This window comes from Chaetodon auriga, chromosome 19 (genome assembly GCF_051107435.1).
Source record: "Chaetodon auriga isolate fChaAug3 chromosome 19, fChaAug3.hap1, whole genome shotgun sequence".
Lineage (NCBI taxonomy): Eukaryota > Metazoa > Chordata > Actinopteri > Chaetodontiformes > Chaetodontidae > Chaetodon > Chaetodon auriga.
In genome coordinates, this window is record NC_135092.1 from 9300761 (window position 1) to 9320414 (window position 19654).

The window sequence follows — 19654 nt, forward strand, 5'->3', positions numbered from 1 at the left end:
GCTCACAAGGAAGCTTCACAAATATGTGTGTGTGACCTGCATTCATCTATCTTCATCTATTCAATCCCTTTTTTTAGGTTTTGCCTTGACTCCAAATGTTGCAGAGAGATAAAGAGACAGAGTGTGCTCTCGTAGATACACCATGTGCCTTCCATTACAGTGTTGGTCTGTTCCTGCATGCTGCTTTTTCACGTCCATGCATTTAATTGCTTTTGTGCATGGATGAGTGTGTTCGTCAGTTTCTGGCCCACAGGTAGCGGTTCACTGCATCCAAACATCCAAATCAAAAAGTGCTCCTGGTGTGCACTTTGTGTTAGAGCAGAGTTTTCCTTGGCCAAGCAGGGCAGGCATGGCTGTTTTCTTCGTTCCAGAAAAACCACTTGAATCCAAACACCCATCAACATATCCCTTAATAATTACTGCCAGCCTCCACTGGTAAGCCAAGATTTTGTTTCAAGTAAACACTGATTTGATGTTCACATAGTAAGAGCTGCGCAAACGGAGATGCAAACTGCTGACGGATTGTGAGTTTGGAGAAATGAACTGCTATCAGGCATTCAGTTAGTTTGTATGGAGTTCATGAATATTTCAACCAATCAAAAATAAGTTCCTTGACCTCACATATTAGCTCAGAATAACACACGAGACACACCAGGTACAGACATTCTATACATTTCTGCTTATGATACTTTAACACTTTAATATCTGTTTGTATGCGGGAATACTCAAAAATAGGTTACAAAAGTTTTTGCATACTGGACTGCTGACGGCTTCAAGGAAATGTTTGGAAAATCCTGTAGCCCTAAATGCTACACAGATGCAAGGTGGGCGGGGTAACAGCTGCGGGTACCCATTATGCTACAAATATCTCTGGTAGCCAGTTTTAATATTTGCCATAAAAATACATTCCATTCTCTAATTATAGCCTTTAAACACACTTGGCATGAGCAATTCCTTTATTAGATAAGTTTGATTCCTGCACGCTGGTGTTTCCCAGCATTTAACACCCACTTATGGAAATATCGACCAAAGAGCATTGATTAAAGCCATGTGCACAGTGTGTGTTTGGCCATTAAAGCGATGCGTTCATTGCAGTACAACCATTAATGAAGCTATCACACCCGGTTTGATCGCAGTCTTGAGTCCAGATTTCTGGCCCCAGCTGCGAAGCATACATTAAAACTAATCTGAATCATAACTGGCTCAGCACATCAAAAGTTTTATCTTTACTTGATGCATAGAAGTTATACATTTCCTGGTGTACATTTCCTGGTCCTTTCCTTAAGCAGAAGGCTGATGCATTTCATCTTGCTCCTGTCTGTTCTCTTTTCTTTTTTTCTTTCTTTTTTGGACCTGATTTTGGTTACTCTGCACGGAAAGTAATAATCATAACAAATTACATATGACATCATCTGCTGACATTTCAGACTACTGCAGCGACTACACTTTAGAAAGCTAGCTTGTGTTGGTTTATTCGATCAGTGCTGCATTGCAGAAACCCCCGGGCGAAGCCAACATAGTGCAATGACAAGCAGTATTTTTCTACACATAAGTGCCTGTTTTCTCTACTTTCACTGGCTGATAATAATTTAGCCAATATCCAGGTCACAAAAGCTTTTCCATTTGCTGTTTGTGTCTTGATTTTGGGCACTTTATGCCTTTATCAGATAGCAGGCAGTAGAGAGATGACAGGAAGTGAGGGGAGAGAGACAGGGTCTCCTGCTGGACTCAAACTGTTGGTTATGGTAATGGTTAGCGCCGTAACCCCCAGGCCACTGTGGCATCTGGTGTCTGGGAGCTCCTCCCAGGTGCACAGGAAATAATGCAACCTACATTAGCAGCTTTAAAGACACAATAACAATAACACGATAACAAAAGGAGCACGACCAGCATATCAGCATATCTTCAAATAAATATGTATCTCTATTCCCAGAAAAATAAAAAGAGGTAACAGATTTAATCTAAATGCGCATTAACATTACCGCTACCGTTACCGCTTTGCTGGATCCTCCGCTGAGCTAAATGGGGAATCGAGCCATCCAGAGCCTGTGTATTGCTCTGTTTACTTTTCTTGCATACAACACCAGCAGGCTTGAACTCCAGATGTTATCAGCATCTGGTCACAAAGTCCCATTTGATGGCCATTACCTCTGAGTGCCACACAGCCAGGCAGCATGAAGCAGGCTTTGTTGTCCGCTCTACAGGGACGTAGTGGCTTGGGAGAGGAAATGAAGACTGGAGCCCAGAGATTTGATAAGGACCTCTGCATGATTCATGCCTCTCAGAATGGAGGTGTTGATCTGAGGCTGGGACCAAGTAAACACTGTTATGATTCCAGAGTAAAGTTACGTTTATCCAACATTTTCTGCTGCAGTCTAGTCTCCTCAATATATGGTTGACTTTGCCTCTTGGCCATTTGATGCTTGGCAAATTGGTTATTTCAGTTTCTGATGAATAGCTTAGACTTTCTAAACAGCCTCAAACCTTCCCTGTAAGAGTCGGTTGTGTGTCGGCGCTCAACAGGAAATGGAAAGTCTATTAAACAGCGTGAGAGAGAGCAGAGAGCAGGCTGGTTCTCAGAGGAAACAACTGGTCAGTTATAGTACACAACTTTTTGCTGACTGCTGAAATGGCCCAAAAGCCCTTACATGTATTTGTACTTTTTTGTACAATACTACTTAATTGATAAAATTCCACAGAGGTCAAAAGTCAAGGTCAGCTACACGCCAGCATCCTCATCTGGGTAAATGATGGTTTCTTTGCCTCGTGCAGATCTTTATTTGCCCTGTGGACTCACTTTAAAGATTAACTAGCTACTAGCTGGATAGGGAAAAGTAGCTGCATAAGGGCTGATAGCTGTTGCCCCACAGGCTCAACACCAGTCCGTTTGACTTTGAAGTAACTCCAGATTTCAAATGTATGTTTTATCAGCTGTATTTAACCAGGAAAGCTATAATCTGATTTTTTTCAAGATAAACAGCAAACAACAAGTTAAAGTTATGCACAGGGGCCCATTTTCACCACAGTAATTTGCAGCATGAGCAATGAGCAATCTTAGAAAAGAAGAAGAAAAGTGGTGACATGGAACACTGACCCTCTTTAAACTGCAAACATCCGAAGGTATTTCAGTCTCTGGGTTGTGCAACTTGAGCCTCATTCAAAAATCTTTGTGGCTGACAACTCTGCATACGTGATGCGCATGATCAATGTGAGGTTAGCTTGGCTTTGTGGGTGTGCTGCAGCCACAGACACAGACACAAACAAACAAATAGCCACGCTGCCACATTCTGAGAGCAGGTGGTAAAATGCTGCGGAATAATGTCTGCAGAGCTCATTGTGCAGTGTGTGTCAGAGTGCGTGTGTGTGGAGGCACTCGCACTGTTAATTGTCAGCTCTACGACCTAGAGCCAAGCAACGGCTTTGACAGTAAACAGCCAAAGGTGAAGCAAAGTGCTTGACTCTGTTGTGGTAACAAAACAGAGTTCCAGACAGAGACGAGACATTAGCGGCATAAACACACAGCTCTGGCATTCATCTTTAAAGCATTAAAGAAAAGCAGCAACCCCTGTGTGATGAGATGAATTGGTGCTTTCATCCCTGTTGATGCAGATCTAATGTGAGGCTTAATGTCCATTGTGCATCTTCTTAACATAAACATTGTGCTAAGGTGACTGTATTGGACATTTGTGTTTCCAGACGTGTCTTGGAGACAAAGCAGACAGAGCTGCTGTAAAGACAGAGGGAGAATAATCTCATTAGTTTGGCTCTGCCCACTGATGTTTAACCAAACAGCCACAGTTTCTCTGGCTTATTAACATCAGGTAAGTCATTAAAACAGTGAGTGGGTAACTTGAGAGAGGAGAAGTCTTAAATTATACTTAATCCGTGTTGAGATGGACAGTTTAATGTGTCTTCAGGCAGCAGCTGGATGGCAGATACACTTCTGTTCATCCCCTTTCCAGAGCAGGTTCCACCTCTGAGAAATGTTTGTACAAAATCTGCCATCTGTCTCATCGCACAGCAGTAAAATGATCAAAGAGCACAATGCTCACAGACAAGCATTTTTTCATTCAGTGGTCTAGTTCAATAAAATCTAAAGGAAAGCACAAGTGGCCCAAATGAAAGCACAAAGCAAATTAAGGAAAATTTATTTGTTCACCGAAAACATTCAGGAATGAAGAAAAACAGATTCGAGCAACTAGAGATGGAGCAAAACCAACAAAACACTTCCATGCTTGTGTACATAACAAGATAATTTACTATATATCGCGGGTGCTAATCGCTGCAGTTCTCTTGGCCCGATGGGATTTGTGTCCTCCTGTGAGTAACAGCTGAGTTTCGAGTTTCTCTCTGTTATCTAAAAACTGTGTGCATGTGTGGGCCTACGTGTTTATTTATTTGTTGTAGCTGTGCTTGGCAGTCATCTCGCAAATCTCTCACAAATTAGTCTCCCTAATGGAGGTCCGCTGGCCGTTGATGATGTCTAAGAATATCACGACTAGGTTAGAGACGAAGAGCTATTTGCAGAGTGTATGGCGTTGCTGTAGATCTATACATGACCATTACTATCACTACTACTACTCCGTTTTAATGAGGGGGTCCACATTTAGTTTGTATGTTGTGTAAGCACACAAGGATGCACATGCTCGCTCTCAAGCATGCGAGTAACATGCCAGTTTCATGCAGTTCAGCTGAGTCACAGCTGGGGGTGGTAATGATCCAGAGAAATGAAGCAGACCATAAGAAACGGCCGGGAAGACGAAGACTGCCAACGAGCAAACAGTGATGTAATGCATATGTTTCAAATCATTCAACAGATCTGTTTTGCAAATGTTTTACGAGGAAGGAAATGCATTTAAGGATGCACACAGTGTGCTTTTGGTGAGAAACTGTGAAGTCAAACAGAACTTTGTTTACGAGACATCTCCACAAGGCGCCTTTAACCCGAGCAAAACTGTTTGCTAGCTGACAAGTTAGTGTTCGCTTTGTCTGTTTTTTTTATTTAGTTTTTTGTCTCAGTCCTGTGTCAAATGTCCTCGTTAGCTTTGTCATTTAGTCAACCTCACCCTGACCCCAACATTCCACCAGTCACAGCAGCGACTTGTTCAGGCTGCAACACAGCCAGCAGAGCTGATCGTGGCCATTCTAGAAAATACTTGCAGTTCCAGCTGGCGTGTTTCAGAATTGTCCCAGAAGCAGCTCTGCTCTGTGGAGACTTCATGCCTAGTCTATTTTTGATGGACGCTGCATCAATCCGCACCAAGCAGATCGAGCCAGGCAGGAAGTCAGACGCAGAATGGGCCAACAGAGTCTGATAAATTTTCAAAATAGAGCACAAAGCACAGCATTAAAAACAAACAGAATAAAAAGACACCATTTAACTACGTAGCCTACTTACCCATGTTAGAAGCAAAAATGTCAAGGAAAAATCTCCAAATCAGGAAAAATCAAAATCTGAGAAGCAAAGAGAGCAAATGACGCAGCCATGCCCATTAGAGGCTCCAGGCAGCTTTGCAGAAAGTGTCTGGTCAACTGTTCTGATGGTTATTGAATATATGTATTTATATTTAAAACGTCAAAAACAGGAATTGATCATGTCTCATCAGTCCTGTTGAGATGGACAAACTGGACATTTAAAAACACAATCGGCTCTTCACGTTCGCAGTGGAGGTGAGGGGGACCTCCGGTATGGCTGCCAAAATATGTAACATCACCTAAAACCCCTCTGTAAGCAGCTGACTGTGTCTCTGTTCCCTCCACAGTCCAAAGCCATGCGTGAGCGATGGCTCCTCCAGGGAATGGGAGCAGAAGAAGGGGAGGCACGGCGGAAACAGCTGGAACAGGATGAAGAACAAGGGAAGAAGCTGGAGGACCTGATTCATAGGTACACATACAGACACCACAGATACACTTTCTGTCGGCCTTTCTTTCCTCTTCATGCTAATTTTGGCATTGCTGATCAGGTCTGACATACGAAACTGATGCGATTAACAGAGTAACTATAACAGAAGTTGACACATCGGTTTTCGTTGCTGCACGTCTGCTTTTCTTCCCTCCAGTCTTAAATCTAGTCCTCGCTTCTGGCACAGACTGTTGCGTCCTATCCACATGGTCCAAATAGGAAATTCAAAAAAAAAAAAAAAAAAAAAACGATGTGACTTCAAGCAGCTTTTTCCACTGATTGGAACAGATCAGATAGTCTTATGTCTCACATGTGATGCTACAGATGAAGACACTTTAGGACACTTTTAGCTGCAATGTGAAACTGTAGATACCCTGAGGACAGCAACAATAGTATTCTTTAATTACTACATCAGTCAGATTCATGGCGTTCTAATTTTGGGAGACTTTGCATGGTTCAAAACAGTGGTTAAAATACACACGCACACACCTACAGGCACACAAGCACACTGTAACTGGAAAAGTATTGGAGGTATGGGATTCTGCAGGCCAGCTGTGTAACCTTCAAGCTAAATCTTACATTTTTCCTGTGTACTGAAGTGAAAACAAACACCAAGAGCTGCTTTGACTATACATGTCTTCTCCGAAAACAGATGTGACAAGAGCTGACAAGGAATGGAGAAAGAGAGATGGGGGGGGGGATATTACAGAAAATGAGAGCTGGAGAGAGGAAACAGGGAAACTCACAGAGCAGAAACAGAAAGATAGAAGAAAAGCAAGTGAAAGCAGGGCGTAATTGTCAGAGGAAGAGACTGAGGTATTGAGAAGGTTGGAAAAAGGGGAAAAAAAAGAGCCAGTGATGTGATTCTGTGGGCACTTCCTGCATTTGTGCCTCTGGGAGGAGCTTCCTGATTCCCATCAAGCATTGCTGTCAGATAGTCACTTATTCCCCTTGATGAACTTGGGACATGAGATCACCAGCGCTATGAATAAAGCGCCCGCCAGCCCTTGCCATCATGATGCTCTGCACGCTCGGCTGTGATTGTTTTCCATTCGCAGGGTGTGAGAATTGGGCTGGGCTGCACCACGTCTTCTCCGAGACAGAACAAGCGTAGTTTTCCACAGACACAAGACTGAACTCCATCTCACGTTCCTCCACAAACTACATTTCTATGTATTTATGGACTGAAAAAAGTGAAGATATTAGGCAGGACCTGCAAAGATGCTGACCTTGCTAATGTTGTGTGCAGGACAATAGCAGAGCTACAATAGCATGGACAAGGATGCCCTTGAAAGTCCATACAATAGCAAGAACGCAGCCTAACTCAGCAGAAACTGTTCGCACCATGTAGCAAAGGCTGGAGGAAAATGTGACACACACATAAACCAGAATTTATTAGAACTTCTAACCACATTATGTGGATATTGCACCTGCAGAATGAAGCGCATTGCGACAATCATGCCTGAAAGAGAAAAGCACGGATGACCTAAACTTAGTTAGCTGTCTCAGCTGAGCATCAAAGCACCAAAGTAACACCTAAGTTTCAGGCCTCTGTTTGAACTTTAATGGATAAGGCACCTAGATGAGAGTAGGGGTTATAATAGCCTCTGATTCTGAGTCATTCAATTGCAGGAAATTTTTTGGACATCCAGTTTTTAATTCTTTAATAGTGGAGTGGAAGCAGACAAGCAGTGGGAGAAACGTTGAGTCAGCGGACACGCAGTGTATTATGTATTTCATAGTTCATGTATTCCTTCAATGGAGATCAGAGCTCACTCAGAGGAGAGTGGAGAGGCTCTGGGTCAATTTGGCATCAGTGAGTCAGGCTCCACCTCCTCATCTATCAAATCTCAGCATGAAAGAGAGTCTGTTAGCCAGCAGCTTCTGTAGGTTATCACCAGCACTGGAATAACATCAACATCATACGTTGCCACGAACACCAGGATGTCATTCACGCTGGTATAAACAGAACAGCAGTGAATGGTCAAAGAGAGAGCATTGTAGAGCAAAGTACAGTTGTGATTGTGGAGCCGCGTCATGTGAATCACTTCATTCAGCTGCTGTTGAATAGACTTGTTGTCTGCTCTCCGTTTCAAAGAGCAGATATTGCAGTTACTTACAAAAGCAATTAAAACCACAAAGATAATTCTTCACTGTGATGTGCTGGCATGTGTTTTTGGTCTGGCTTCATTTTTTTTTTTCCAGCGTTCACAGTGTCGCCAAATCCAGCTTTATTTAGTTCCTCAGTATGCCAACAGACAGGGAGAAGAAAACCAAAGCAGTATCACAAGGATGAATACATTCTGTACTTTAGGACTCAGTGCCATAAGTTAAAGGTTCAGTTTGCCCGACCACAGTTCGTTCCAAAATCACCCACGATGGCTCAGAAAAATCCCGAATGCCTCGCTTTCCCAGCCTGTTTTTCACTAAATCTGGAAGCCACTGTAGCTTTGGTGGATACAACCATCCCTTGTTTTATTCTATTGTTGTTATAATCTATCACGTCCGGCCAAAAGTTTCTTTAATTTGCAAAAATATCAATAACTCTATCACAGTCACTTCCAGAGTACAAAGAACAATTTCAAGTTGAGCACAGAGTTGGATAACCTGGTGTTTTTCTTGCATGTTTGTACGAAGCAATGCCGCAGAAGCAATTACGATTGTGAACCAGGGTCTCGGATGTGTGCTGGAAATGGCTTTAAGAGGAGCTCAGCTGTCTGGGATTCAATTCTCGAGGCTTTCAGCAAACATTCTTCTCCAGTGGGTCAAATAAAGTCACAGAGCACATGTGTGGGAGTCTGAGGAGCGCCTTCAGTCACACAGATCTCAAACCTGAAACCCTGGAACAATTTTATTCTTTTACTAAATTACTGAATTTGATTATTTTAAAAACTTTAAAGATTTAATTTGGGTGTCGCGTCGTGCTGTGATGGTGGGAGATATTTCTATTTAGATGTTTTGGACTGGAGAGGACAGTAATAGACAACCAGTGAGTGTGAGTGTGTGTGTGCGTGCCTGTGTGTGTGCATGCATTTCAGGCAGAGGGTGTGGCATCTATATTTACACTCTGTGGGACACCATCCCAGAATATCTCGTAACCCTGGCAACCAGAGTCTTTCCACCACTGATAGGGACAGAGGTGAATAGCCAGGACGACTTTGGACACAGCATTATCTGTGTGTATGTGTGTGTGTGTGTGTGTGTGTGTGTGTGTGTGTGAGAGAGAGAGACTAAAACTCTAATCATGGTGGATTTCATTAAAGAACTACACCTTCCTCCATCCATAAACATTTCTCAAATGGACTCCACTGTCTTGTAACACGAAAGCACAGAAGCTCCGACATCTTGTCAGTCCCACTTTACTGGCTGCTCGGCTAATAACACGCGCACTGTTGGACATTTTACTGACAGAGAACGACAAAGACAAAGCGGCACCTCTTTTATGGCAGCTCGTATCATTTCATGCACTGGAGAACCCATAAAAAAGAGTGAAAGAAAGAGGAGGAACAGCTGTGCCCGTCTGTGGAGAACAACTGTAGTGCCGCTGAGCTTAAAATGCATGAGGGAAAAGGAGAAAAGAAGGAACGAGCGTCCCATCAGATTATCAATATGACCACGTTATGACAAACAAAACCCAAAGACATAAGGACCACAGCAGCGTCTTTGCGTGGTGTTCTAAGTGCTGCTTGCTGTTGACCTTAAACTGGAAATCACATAAAGTGACGGGGAGGAAAAACGAGCGAACAGTGTAATCTTTGTACAGGCTATTCCTGACACATACCTAAGGCCTTTGAGCACAGACAGAGGAAAAGAAAAAGGACAGAGGGGAAACAGAGGCAGTTTGTACAGTAGTTTTCCCTGTTGTAACCCGACGTGAGAAACACACAAAGTGACACGGCGGTGAAGAAATAGCGGCCATTGTGTGCAGGAGAAGACGCTTGCTTTGCAGAGCCTTGAGAACAAACAGACAGAAAGAGACAGAATGAGCGAGTGTGGCGGCAGCAGTGGTAGCTGTACATATATCCCTATCATTACACGGACAGGCTAAGTAAACAGAGAGAGGGAATACCGCAGCAATAGGCCCTTTCACAATGTGGCACTGGCCCGACCCGCACCCACACCGTGCTCCTTTTGGATTATTGCTTGTTTCATGTTGCACACACGGCCCCATGCAGATGTGGCCATCATTGCAGGGGAGCGGTGTGGTTTTTGTACTGCGTTTCCTGCCACAGCTACAGGACAAGTTTCTCAACTCGTTAGGAGAGCCATTAAGGAAAACTACGCTTTGTCTTCGAGTGCAGGAGCATTTTAGACGTGCAATTTTGTGTTTGAGTGGGTTCAGTTATGTTTTGCAGCATTAATAAGAAGTAGGCCACTGCAGCAAGATGAGCCCGCACATCGGCAGTACTGTACTGTAGCTACTGTAGCTACAGGCATGGAAGTTATTAATGTACTGTACAGTCTTCTAATTATGTTAAAGGAATAGTTTGACATTTTGGCTTAGCTAAACTAACCAGCTGTTGGCTGTAGCATCATATTTGTGAGAGCAGTATTTATCTTCTCATCTAACTTTCGGCAGTAAAGCGAAGCAAACTATTCCTTTAAATCTATTAGTTGCATATAGTTGCATATTCACCCATAGACTTCTCTTCTTTGTCCCTGATTGTGCAACTATGTGTGCTAAGACTATTAGTCTTAACTTCACTGCTGAATCCTGCTCCTGCAATGACCTTATTTTTCTGTGGGAGATCAATAATGTTTCATCTAATCTTGTCTAACTATCAATCAATTACCAGACCAGAAAACCTCTGTTCTAAACTGTGCTGAAGAGACGCATGGAGTCTGGATGATAGATGAGGTCCTGCAGGCAGTCTGGCTGCAGAAAACTATACTTATTGCAACAAGCCCATTGAAGTGCCCTGTATCGCGTTACATAATGTTCTAAGAATATTTGTCTGTTGCCTCACAGTGGCAGGATGAGAGCACATAGTTTTTAAATCACCAGAGATGCGGTTCAGTTGTCCGGGGATGTAGTTTGTAGAGTATACCTGCCCTCATTTCTGTGCTCATCAACATTTCAAGAACTGTTTTAGTTCGAGCCCAGTGCAACTACAGTGAAAACAAACTGCAGACACCGAAATTGTAGCTAACAAATCTGCTTCAAAGTCTAAAATTAGTCCCGGAATGTGACATAGTTCAGACCCAGACACAGTGTTCGGATTAGCTGGACTTAAGAGCGTGGCACAACCGTGATTCATGCTGGATATTTTCTGGAGATAAAGTCAGATCAAACACAGCGTCCTGTTTCTTTTTAGTCCTCAAATCCCAGTTTACTGTAAATTTGGAGTAATAACGCACTTAGTTCATGCTTCACCTCTCCAAAAACCAAAAACATTTAGCATTTGGTGTCTATCTTGATGTCAAAACAAATCTTTTCAAGCAAAATGGGTTGTGTATACAGAGGAGTGAAAGGGTACTCCGTCACGGCCATTTGTTTGAACAAAAAACTCAAATGTTCTTGTCCTTCCTATGGGACACTGGAGTGTTGGTGATCTGGCTTTTATCCTTGCACACCCTCCTTTTTCCTTCTTGTAATTGAAGCCTCTCATTTAAAGGTAGTTCAAATGAGTAAATTCATTAAAAACACAGTAAATTCCCTGGATGGACAACTTTTTCTCTGGCATACAAATGATTTTTTTACAGAGCCTGAACTGCATTTTACCCTTTATGTGCTTTAATTTGAAGCTATATACATTTTTGTTAACGCCTACAACATATTATGATTGTGACATAGGTTTAAAATGATTATTAATCAATTGATTGACAGATATTAAGATTTGCTGCTTTTATTGTATTATATTTATTTCATGTTGTTGTAAACTGAATATCTTGCGGTCGTTGACTGTCGGTCAGACAAAGCCAGACATTTTCAAGACTTTTCACTGACCAATTCACAAATATGTACGCAACCTCAATTCTGAAACTTCATACAGCCTCATCATTCCAAGCTCTTCTGACCACTAATATGAATTCAAAATGATTCATCTTTTAAAAGACGTGTGCTTCTTTCATCAGTCTCACAGCCCCAAAGTGCACTCTACTGTGCTTTGAATGTTGTGAATTAAGGCCTTTTAGTATAATACAAGGACAGAGCTGAGAGTCAAAGACCGCTCTGTCAAGCTCCTCGATCAATCACACATTAAGATATTATTATTCAGACCGCTGAACAGGTTATTAACACCTTCCCAAGTCCCTACACTCAAAGGAACTAAAAGAAAACATAGTAGTGTCGGATATTATGATAGACACACAGTTTAAGTACTACCTTAGTTGCATAAGTGCACATAATAACAGAGGTGAAACATGATGAAGTGCTTCTTCATTCTAGTCTGTAAGTGCTGAGATTTACCTCACTGCTAAGTGGAATAGTGGACTTTAGCATTTATGTGACATTTATATGATCTGATGTAAATCGCAACTTAAGTGATATTTTTCATGTAACTTCTACTACTAATTCCAATGAAGTACTTTGGTGTATAGTATATTTAGTATCCATTCTGCTTGCCCTGTCATGGTGCCCACAGCGCAACGTGTAATTTGCCTTTGTGCACCCTTTAAACTGGAAACAATGGTACAGATGAAGACTTGGGACAGAGATAGAAGGAGATATATAACGTCGCTTTAGTCTTGTGTGTGAATTTTAGCCCAAGGACAGTAAATCATTCATGAGAAAAGCAGAACAAAGGACTATCATTCTTCACATCCTGTTTGTGATCTCGAAGACAGATCAACTCTCACGGTAGACACAGGAAGAAGCAGACTACCTGCATGACGGCATATAAATCTCTACCTGCGTCAAAGCGCCTGAGTGTACTAGTGGAAGGTGAGGGACAGAGTTCAGATACATAATACATGTTTGATCAGTGATGTAGGTTGTGCGTGTAGTAATGTGTAAAATACTTTGTTCAGTGTGACTAAGCTGGCTTGCAATGGAAAACAGATATGAAGCTGTCTTGCTTGGTTGAGTGCAAATGTTCATTGCCATTGTGTTAGATGAGATAATATTCACAGATGAGCTCTACCTTAATTTGAAGCCATAAATGCAATCACATCTGTAACTGGTGAAACATAAACCACACCAGAGGATGCACACTAAAGCTTCTTTGGTTCACTTTTCTTGAACGCCCACATTTACCATTTATGAGCTGCATATAAACGTTTAACAAGTGGCACATTATAATGTAGTTGCAAGCAGATATAATGATATTTTTGAAGGTATATTTCATATTAATGCAACTTTGTTTGACAATTACATTTTTTGTTTTTTGCCTTGACTTATGGGTGCACGAAGAGGGAGTTGTAGTTGTTGACAGAAACATTATATATGCTTATAACTACATTATGGTGTGCTGTAAACTATTTATTAGGAGTTTATATTCTGCTTATAAATGCAAAATAACTTATGAACTACAATCTTTTTTGTTACAGCTTAATAGGACACAGGGTGGCGGGAAAAATGAGCAGTCAGCATTGAACAGCCCTATGTAAATGTATACTCGAGCTACTTATCTTCATGTACTGCTTGGAAAAACTACAGCTCTGTGGCTTCGCCCACTGAGGCTTACCTCAGCCAATCAGATTTTTTTTTTTTCACCCATCGAGCAGCTCTGCATCTTTGAAAGAAAAACTCCAGAAGAACTGTACCTAGAAAGCAACATCGCTGCAGTCACACACAGCACACACGCAGTATCATGTACAAATACACAGTGTGGTCAGACTTCCTCTCTCATACCCTCAGTCTGTTATTTCTTTTGTCTGTCTCTGTATCTCTGACAGCCTCTGTGTCACATGCACAAACACACACACACACACACACACACACACACACACACACACATATCCACCACACATAAAACCAGATGTCTGTTCTTCCTCCTCCTGTATGATGTGGAAAGCAGTTGCTGCCCACCCAGGCGTATCCTTGGCAACTGGCCTGCGGTGAGTTGACAGGGCGGGACAGTGACATCACCGGGCTCTTTCAGGATTGCCACAGAGATAGCAACACTGCCAGACACAGAAATATAGAGAGAGGACGAGGGAGACGTTCAGGGGAGGGGGGGGACAGTGCAAGGTTGTGGCCCCGTCTCACTCACACACACTTGTACTTCTGTCCTTGTGAGTACACTCATAGAAAACAAAGACCCCAACCCCCCAACTCTAACCTTAATACATTCCCCTTATTCTTAACCATCACAGTTAAATGCCTAACGCTTCACTTTCCAAAAATATCCCCGATCTAATAGCTGAAAACTAACAAGTACACATACACAAACGCACAGACACGTATGAACTGTATAACCCTCCGTGCCATAAATACAATGTGAAACTGAGGAATTTCAGGTGTTTCATAAATGTCAGGTTTTACAGGTCTAGCCTTCTGTGTGGCACATTTTCTATGCACAGCCATTTATACTGTACAGTATTTAATTATGTAACAACGTACTTACTGCAAGCTATAAAAAGACCCCAGACTATATGAAGAATAAAGCAAGAAGAGGCATTGAAGTAAACTCTGGAAGGAAGGCTAATAATGTGTTTAAGTGTGTCAGATTTAAAGACTGTATTGTTAATAGGTTTATAATTCAACAGATGAGCACCCACTGTAACAAACCTCTAAACTGAACAAAGTCACCGCTTCATTCTTTACCTCATAACACAGTGCTGAGCAGGAATATTTTAGGGAGATGAAAGTAGGAAATACTGTGATTTTAGCACATGAAAGGTCAGGAAACAAACCAGTTGAACCATGTTATTTCTCGGTCTGCGCTCAGCCTTTTGGTGATGTTTGTGGTCTGAACACTAGAGGGCGCCAGATACATGTATGACCAGCGTGATTCTCTTTGCTCATAAGCTTAAAACCTGCAAAGGTTGGCGCATTCAAAGACGCAGTGATCTAATCCAGTCTGATGGTACCATAGGAAATATAAACTTAAATTTTCTAAAACTTAACTGGGATCATTTTTAGTTTGCAGTTTGCTGTGATGTTTTAGTAGATTGCATTATGATGTAAGCTATCTATAATTTGTGAACTGTGGATGCTCAAAAAATTGTCTTCCTCCTTGCATAACCACCTAGTTCCTACCCTCCTTACCACTGTTCTCCATATCCACCTCTTGCCTGCCCCTCTTACTGTCTCACCAACTCTATTTTTTACAGTGGATAAACTCATTAGGTGCCACAGACACAGTATGAGTCCCTGCAGGAGTATAACTGTGATATTAGAGTGGTTTTTCATTTGAGCTGACAGGGCCTACTCACAGAGAAGGTTTTAGATTATATTAGATGGGATTTAGACAATTTATCCTCACGTTATAAGCAATTTCAAGAATTTAGGCACAATACATGCCGTCAGAATGATATGCCCCATGCATGAACATTTCTAACATTTGTCTTGTAAGACAGGGCTTACAAGTCAGTGCCCAAAGTATTAGTGATGTAGTAGGATGAGAAACCAGCATCTTCAACAAATCTCACTTCTTGCCCATTTTGGCCAAGACCTCATGCAGCTTATAGGAAGCAGAGGTAAAAGCCATTTCCCGCCAGAAAGGGCAAAAAGGAAATGAGACAGGGAGGAGCAGGGAAGAGAAGCCACATGAGAGGCAGCGGGGTCCAGACATCTGCTACAGAGAGAAAAGACAAAGGTGAGGGTAAAACATGACCCAAGGAGTTCTCAGTCTCCAGCCCAAGGGACACGTGTGTATGTGTTTGTGGTCCAAAGCAGCACCTGTAGGTCTTTGTGGCTCAGTTTCATAGTGAAGCTAACATGGTTTGCTAATGAGACAATAAATTCAGTTTATTCAAAAGATGTAATTTCACTATTGACATCTGTGGAGGTGAAATAAAAGTGGGTGATACAACACAGCTAATAAGCTACAGTAGCTTCTTCTACTTTGGACTCTTCAGCTGTCTGTTCTACCAAAGGTCAGCACTTAAATCACAGCTTGCTATTGGTCATATTTATGTGTCAAAGTTCAACAAAGCGGGGACATGAAAATTTAATATATCAGAGACAGGCAGTGCTTGTTAGCCTGATAGTCATGGATGCCATAAATGGCGGAGTTTGGTGAGACCTGCTGCTGTTCCTAGTGTTAATAATTGTTTTGCATATTGGCTGAAACACCTTCACCGTCTCCATTTCAACAACATACAGCCTAAGTTGGTTGAGTTTTGTTTGGTTACTTCTAGATTAACTAGCCAGTAGCATCAACAAAATGATCACAATAGGTATTCTCAGACACCTCATGATGAGGCCCTACTTCCACTCACTCCTCCAGCACATCCTGCTAGCATACACTGCATTCTTGTGGTTTGAAAGGTGTGCAACACTTAATACTCCAAAACCCAAGAAAAAAAAAAGGTTGCTATATTTAGAAGTCCAGGTATAGCAAGTAGAGTACTTACGTAAACTGATTACACATTGTGATGCAGTCCTTGCAGCTCAGTCCAAGGTTGGGTGATTGTTTCTCATACCAGCAAGGTTGACTTAAATATAGGATGTACAGTCCAGCATTACTCTTTTTATAAATAACCGCTGTCTCACTGCTGTGAAGACTCCTAGACCACAAAATAGTGACAGATTCAATCATAAATATGGCATTAAAGCTTCCCAATAAAGTGTATAAACAAAATAAATGATTAAGCAGCCAAATTCCTATCAAGGTCCAATCCAACACGAGCCTGATAAGCTGCATTATCATGGACAATACACTCTGATAACTCGCTGGCTCTCCTTCGAATTGACAGAGGTGTTGAAATAGCTTTCATGCACGTTGCTATATTTGTTACATTCTTGCCACAGCAAGAGACAATACGCTGCTGTTTTTGAATACACAGACCCCTGAATCGTCTGAATTCAAGTACCACTGAACGACCCCAAACTGCAGTTATTTTGATCCAGACAATGGCAAGGTCGCAGCTAGAAGAGGCCAATTTCATGATAAGAAGCTGTCTTGCTTTGTTCAGTTTTCAGATCCCGTCCAAAGTAGTGTGTGATTACGTTCAGCAGAGACAAACAACAGATTTGTATGGCAGATGCAGCCTATAAAAGCTTTACTTTTTACTGCAGAACAGCTCTACTGCGGCTCCAACCCAACGCACCACAGCCTCTGCAATGTGCACAGACGGCTCTGATGTATTCTCTTGCAGCACTGATGTGGACCTCAATTAGACTGCCTGATTCAATAAAGGTTATATATGCTTTGTACATGTAATATGCCGTTTGACTAAGGTTTGTGTGAGTGTCTAAATTTCAGGTCCACACAGTGATCAAAGCTTAGAAAACAATTATTTGTGGTGCCACAGCACAGTCTTCAAGTAGCAGTATAACATACAAACATCTCCCGGCTGAAGGTGAACTTGAATGAGTGCAGACTGTGGGGATTTGTTTAGTTCAGCCTCGATTATCAGAGCCAAGGCACTACACTTTTTGGCGAACATTAAAGACACAATCCTTGATTTTGTTAGCGCCAGCAAATCCAAAGCAATCCTCCCGGTTAAATGTTGATATTGTAAAAACTCAACACACTTCACAGTTGAACTCGGTGGTGGTTCATGGTAAACAGAACAGTCAGGACAGCGAGCACTAGTGTCAGTTCATGGTCACTGATGCTGATGTGACGAGTGAGGCCTATTGATTCTGCAATACTGTGGGAAGTCCAGCTGTTCACGGGAATGTTATGAACCTTAATATCTCTTTTACACGCACATGCTTGCACGCACTGACGCACAAATTCCTCGCGTCCCAGAGGAGTGTATTCTGAAGTGTTGTGAGTGCTGGCGGTCAGTGAGGAAGCAACCCTGGTCCTCCTCCCTGACCGCTTCCTAGTATTGTTGCTACATCCATCTCTGTCCATGTGAGCATGTGTATGTGTGTGTGTGTGTGTGTGTGTGTGTGTGTGTGTGTGTGTGTGTATACATTGGCCTCTTTTAGGTGCAGTTTTGCCAATGGTACCGATACCTCAAGACTGTCCTCACTAGTAAAATTAAAACTGCAGGATGCATGAACATTTGGATGTTGGTAGCGAGATGCAACCATTACAGAACTTCTTTGGGAAGAGGTTTGGGTGGAAGAGTACAAAGTGTATGACTTTGACAGTGGAGATTATGGTTCTCAATCTGTCCCCTGCTGACAAACAGTTACTTTCATTGTGTGATCTTTTCATAACTTTTACCAATCCCTTTTTTGGTTGCCTAAACTTAGCCAGACCTGAATTGTGGTAGCAACTGATCAGAAAAACATGTTAGCCATTGTTCTTTTTAATATACAGTGAGGATACTTCAGCAGCCACTTTTCAAACCTCTTAAAGCACTGGTAATTTGCATTAAACACTGCTAAACCATGGTGCCCAATTGACTGTTAGACTATAACCAGCTGCTGGCGAACGTAAAGATTTGTCCATCAGGCAAAGCTCTGGGCCAGATGGCTGTACATTTTTCACTGATCCCTCGTCTCTGTCTGGTCATTTCATATGTTTGGACCATCTGGATTGCATCCAGATCAGAATTATAGACTTCAAAAGGCTGGTGTAAATGCACCCAAGAGGCACTGACAACAGATTGAAATAGCCTAAACCAGGTGGTGTGGGGCACATTTAAACCAGATGTTATACTGTACAGTGCAGTGTGAATGTGAATGAAATCTCTCTTACTCTCTCTCTCTCTCTGCAAGCCACATCCTAAAGACGAAACATGTCTAAAGGGCATGCACTGTTGCACATCCATTTAAATGCACTTGCATTTTTACTTATACAAAATAGCTACTGGTTTTCAGACAGGCTAACTCTATGTCTCTAATTATTAAGTGTAAAAGCATAAAGGGAAGCAACAGAGATCCAAACCTGCCCTCTCACAAAATCCTAATATCAACATTCAAGCTGTGTTTCCCCAGACCACTTTTTCTGTTCAGGGCAACGAACTTGTAGATTGTTCAGCTTTTCCAATGTTATGACAGAAAATGTTTTCCTGTTTTTTGCAGGCTGGAGTCTGAGATCGGTGCACTTGAGAGTGAAGAGTCTCAGATATCAGCTAAAGAGCAGGTTCTACGGGAACGCCTGAAAGAGACGGAGCGGTCGATAGAAGACCTGCAGAAGGTAACAATAGAAAATAATATAATAAAACAATATGAAAATTAGTAACAGTGGTAGAAAATATCACTCTGCTATGACTCATATGGATTTTCCTCTGTCTGTCTTTCAGAGTCTGATGACCCAGGATGGAGGTACGAGCAATGACACACACACCAATAATAGACACACACACAAACACACACACACACACCAAAAATGCGCAGACCTCATTGGGATGGTGTCCTCCTCTGAGTTATTGTCTTTTCCTAGCAGTGGGGTCCCTCTCTTTTTATTTCTGTGTGTGTGTGTGTGTGTGTGTGTGTGTGTGTGTGTGTGTGTGTGTGTGCGTGCGCGCGTCCTTGTGTGGATAATAGTCTCGCTGAGGTAGGAGAGATGCAGGCCAGAGCAGGCTCTTGAATCTGCACGGATGCACACATAGACATATATATATATGCACACAAACACACACATGCACTGAAACACACACACACACACACACAGAACCAGGCTCAGCGAGGCTATTGAAGCTCACACACACACAAGGCCATGACTCTGCAGCCTGCAGTCGCTGGCTTTATCCCCCTCTATTCACCATCAAGCCCCGTAAGCCCCTAAGGCTTTGTTCCTG

General features: G+C 42.3%; 1 protein-coding gene across 6 annotated transcripts in view; it reads left to right on the plus strand.

The window, feature by feature from the left end:
• palm2akap2 (PALM2 and AKAP2 fusion) overlaps positions 1-19654 on the plus strand; it is a 100201-nt gene that overhangs the window by 42632 nt on the left and 37915 nt on the right. For all 6 annotated transcript variants that reach the window (XM_076757460.1, XM_076757459.1, XM_076757461.1 and 3 more), the window contains 3 exons: positions 5763-5884; positions 18936-19050; positions 19157-19178. In XM_076757460.1, coding sequence (XP_076613575.1) covers positions 5763-5884; positions 18936-19050; positions 19157-19178 — 259 coding nt within the window. The remainder of the gene's footprint in view (positions 1-5762; positions 5885-18935; positions 19051-19156; positions 19179-19654) is intronic.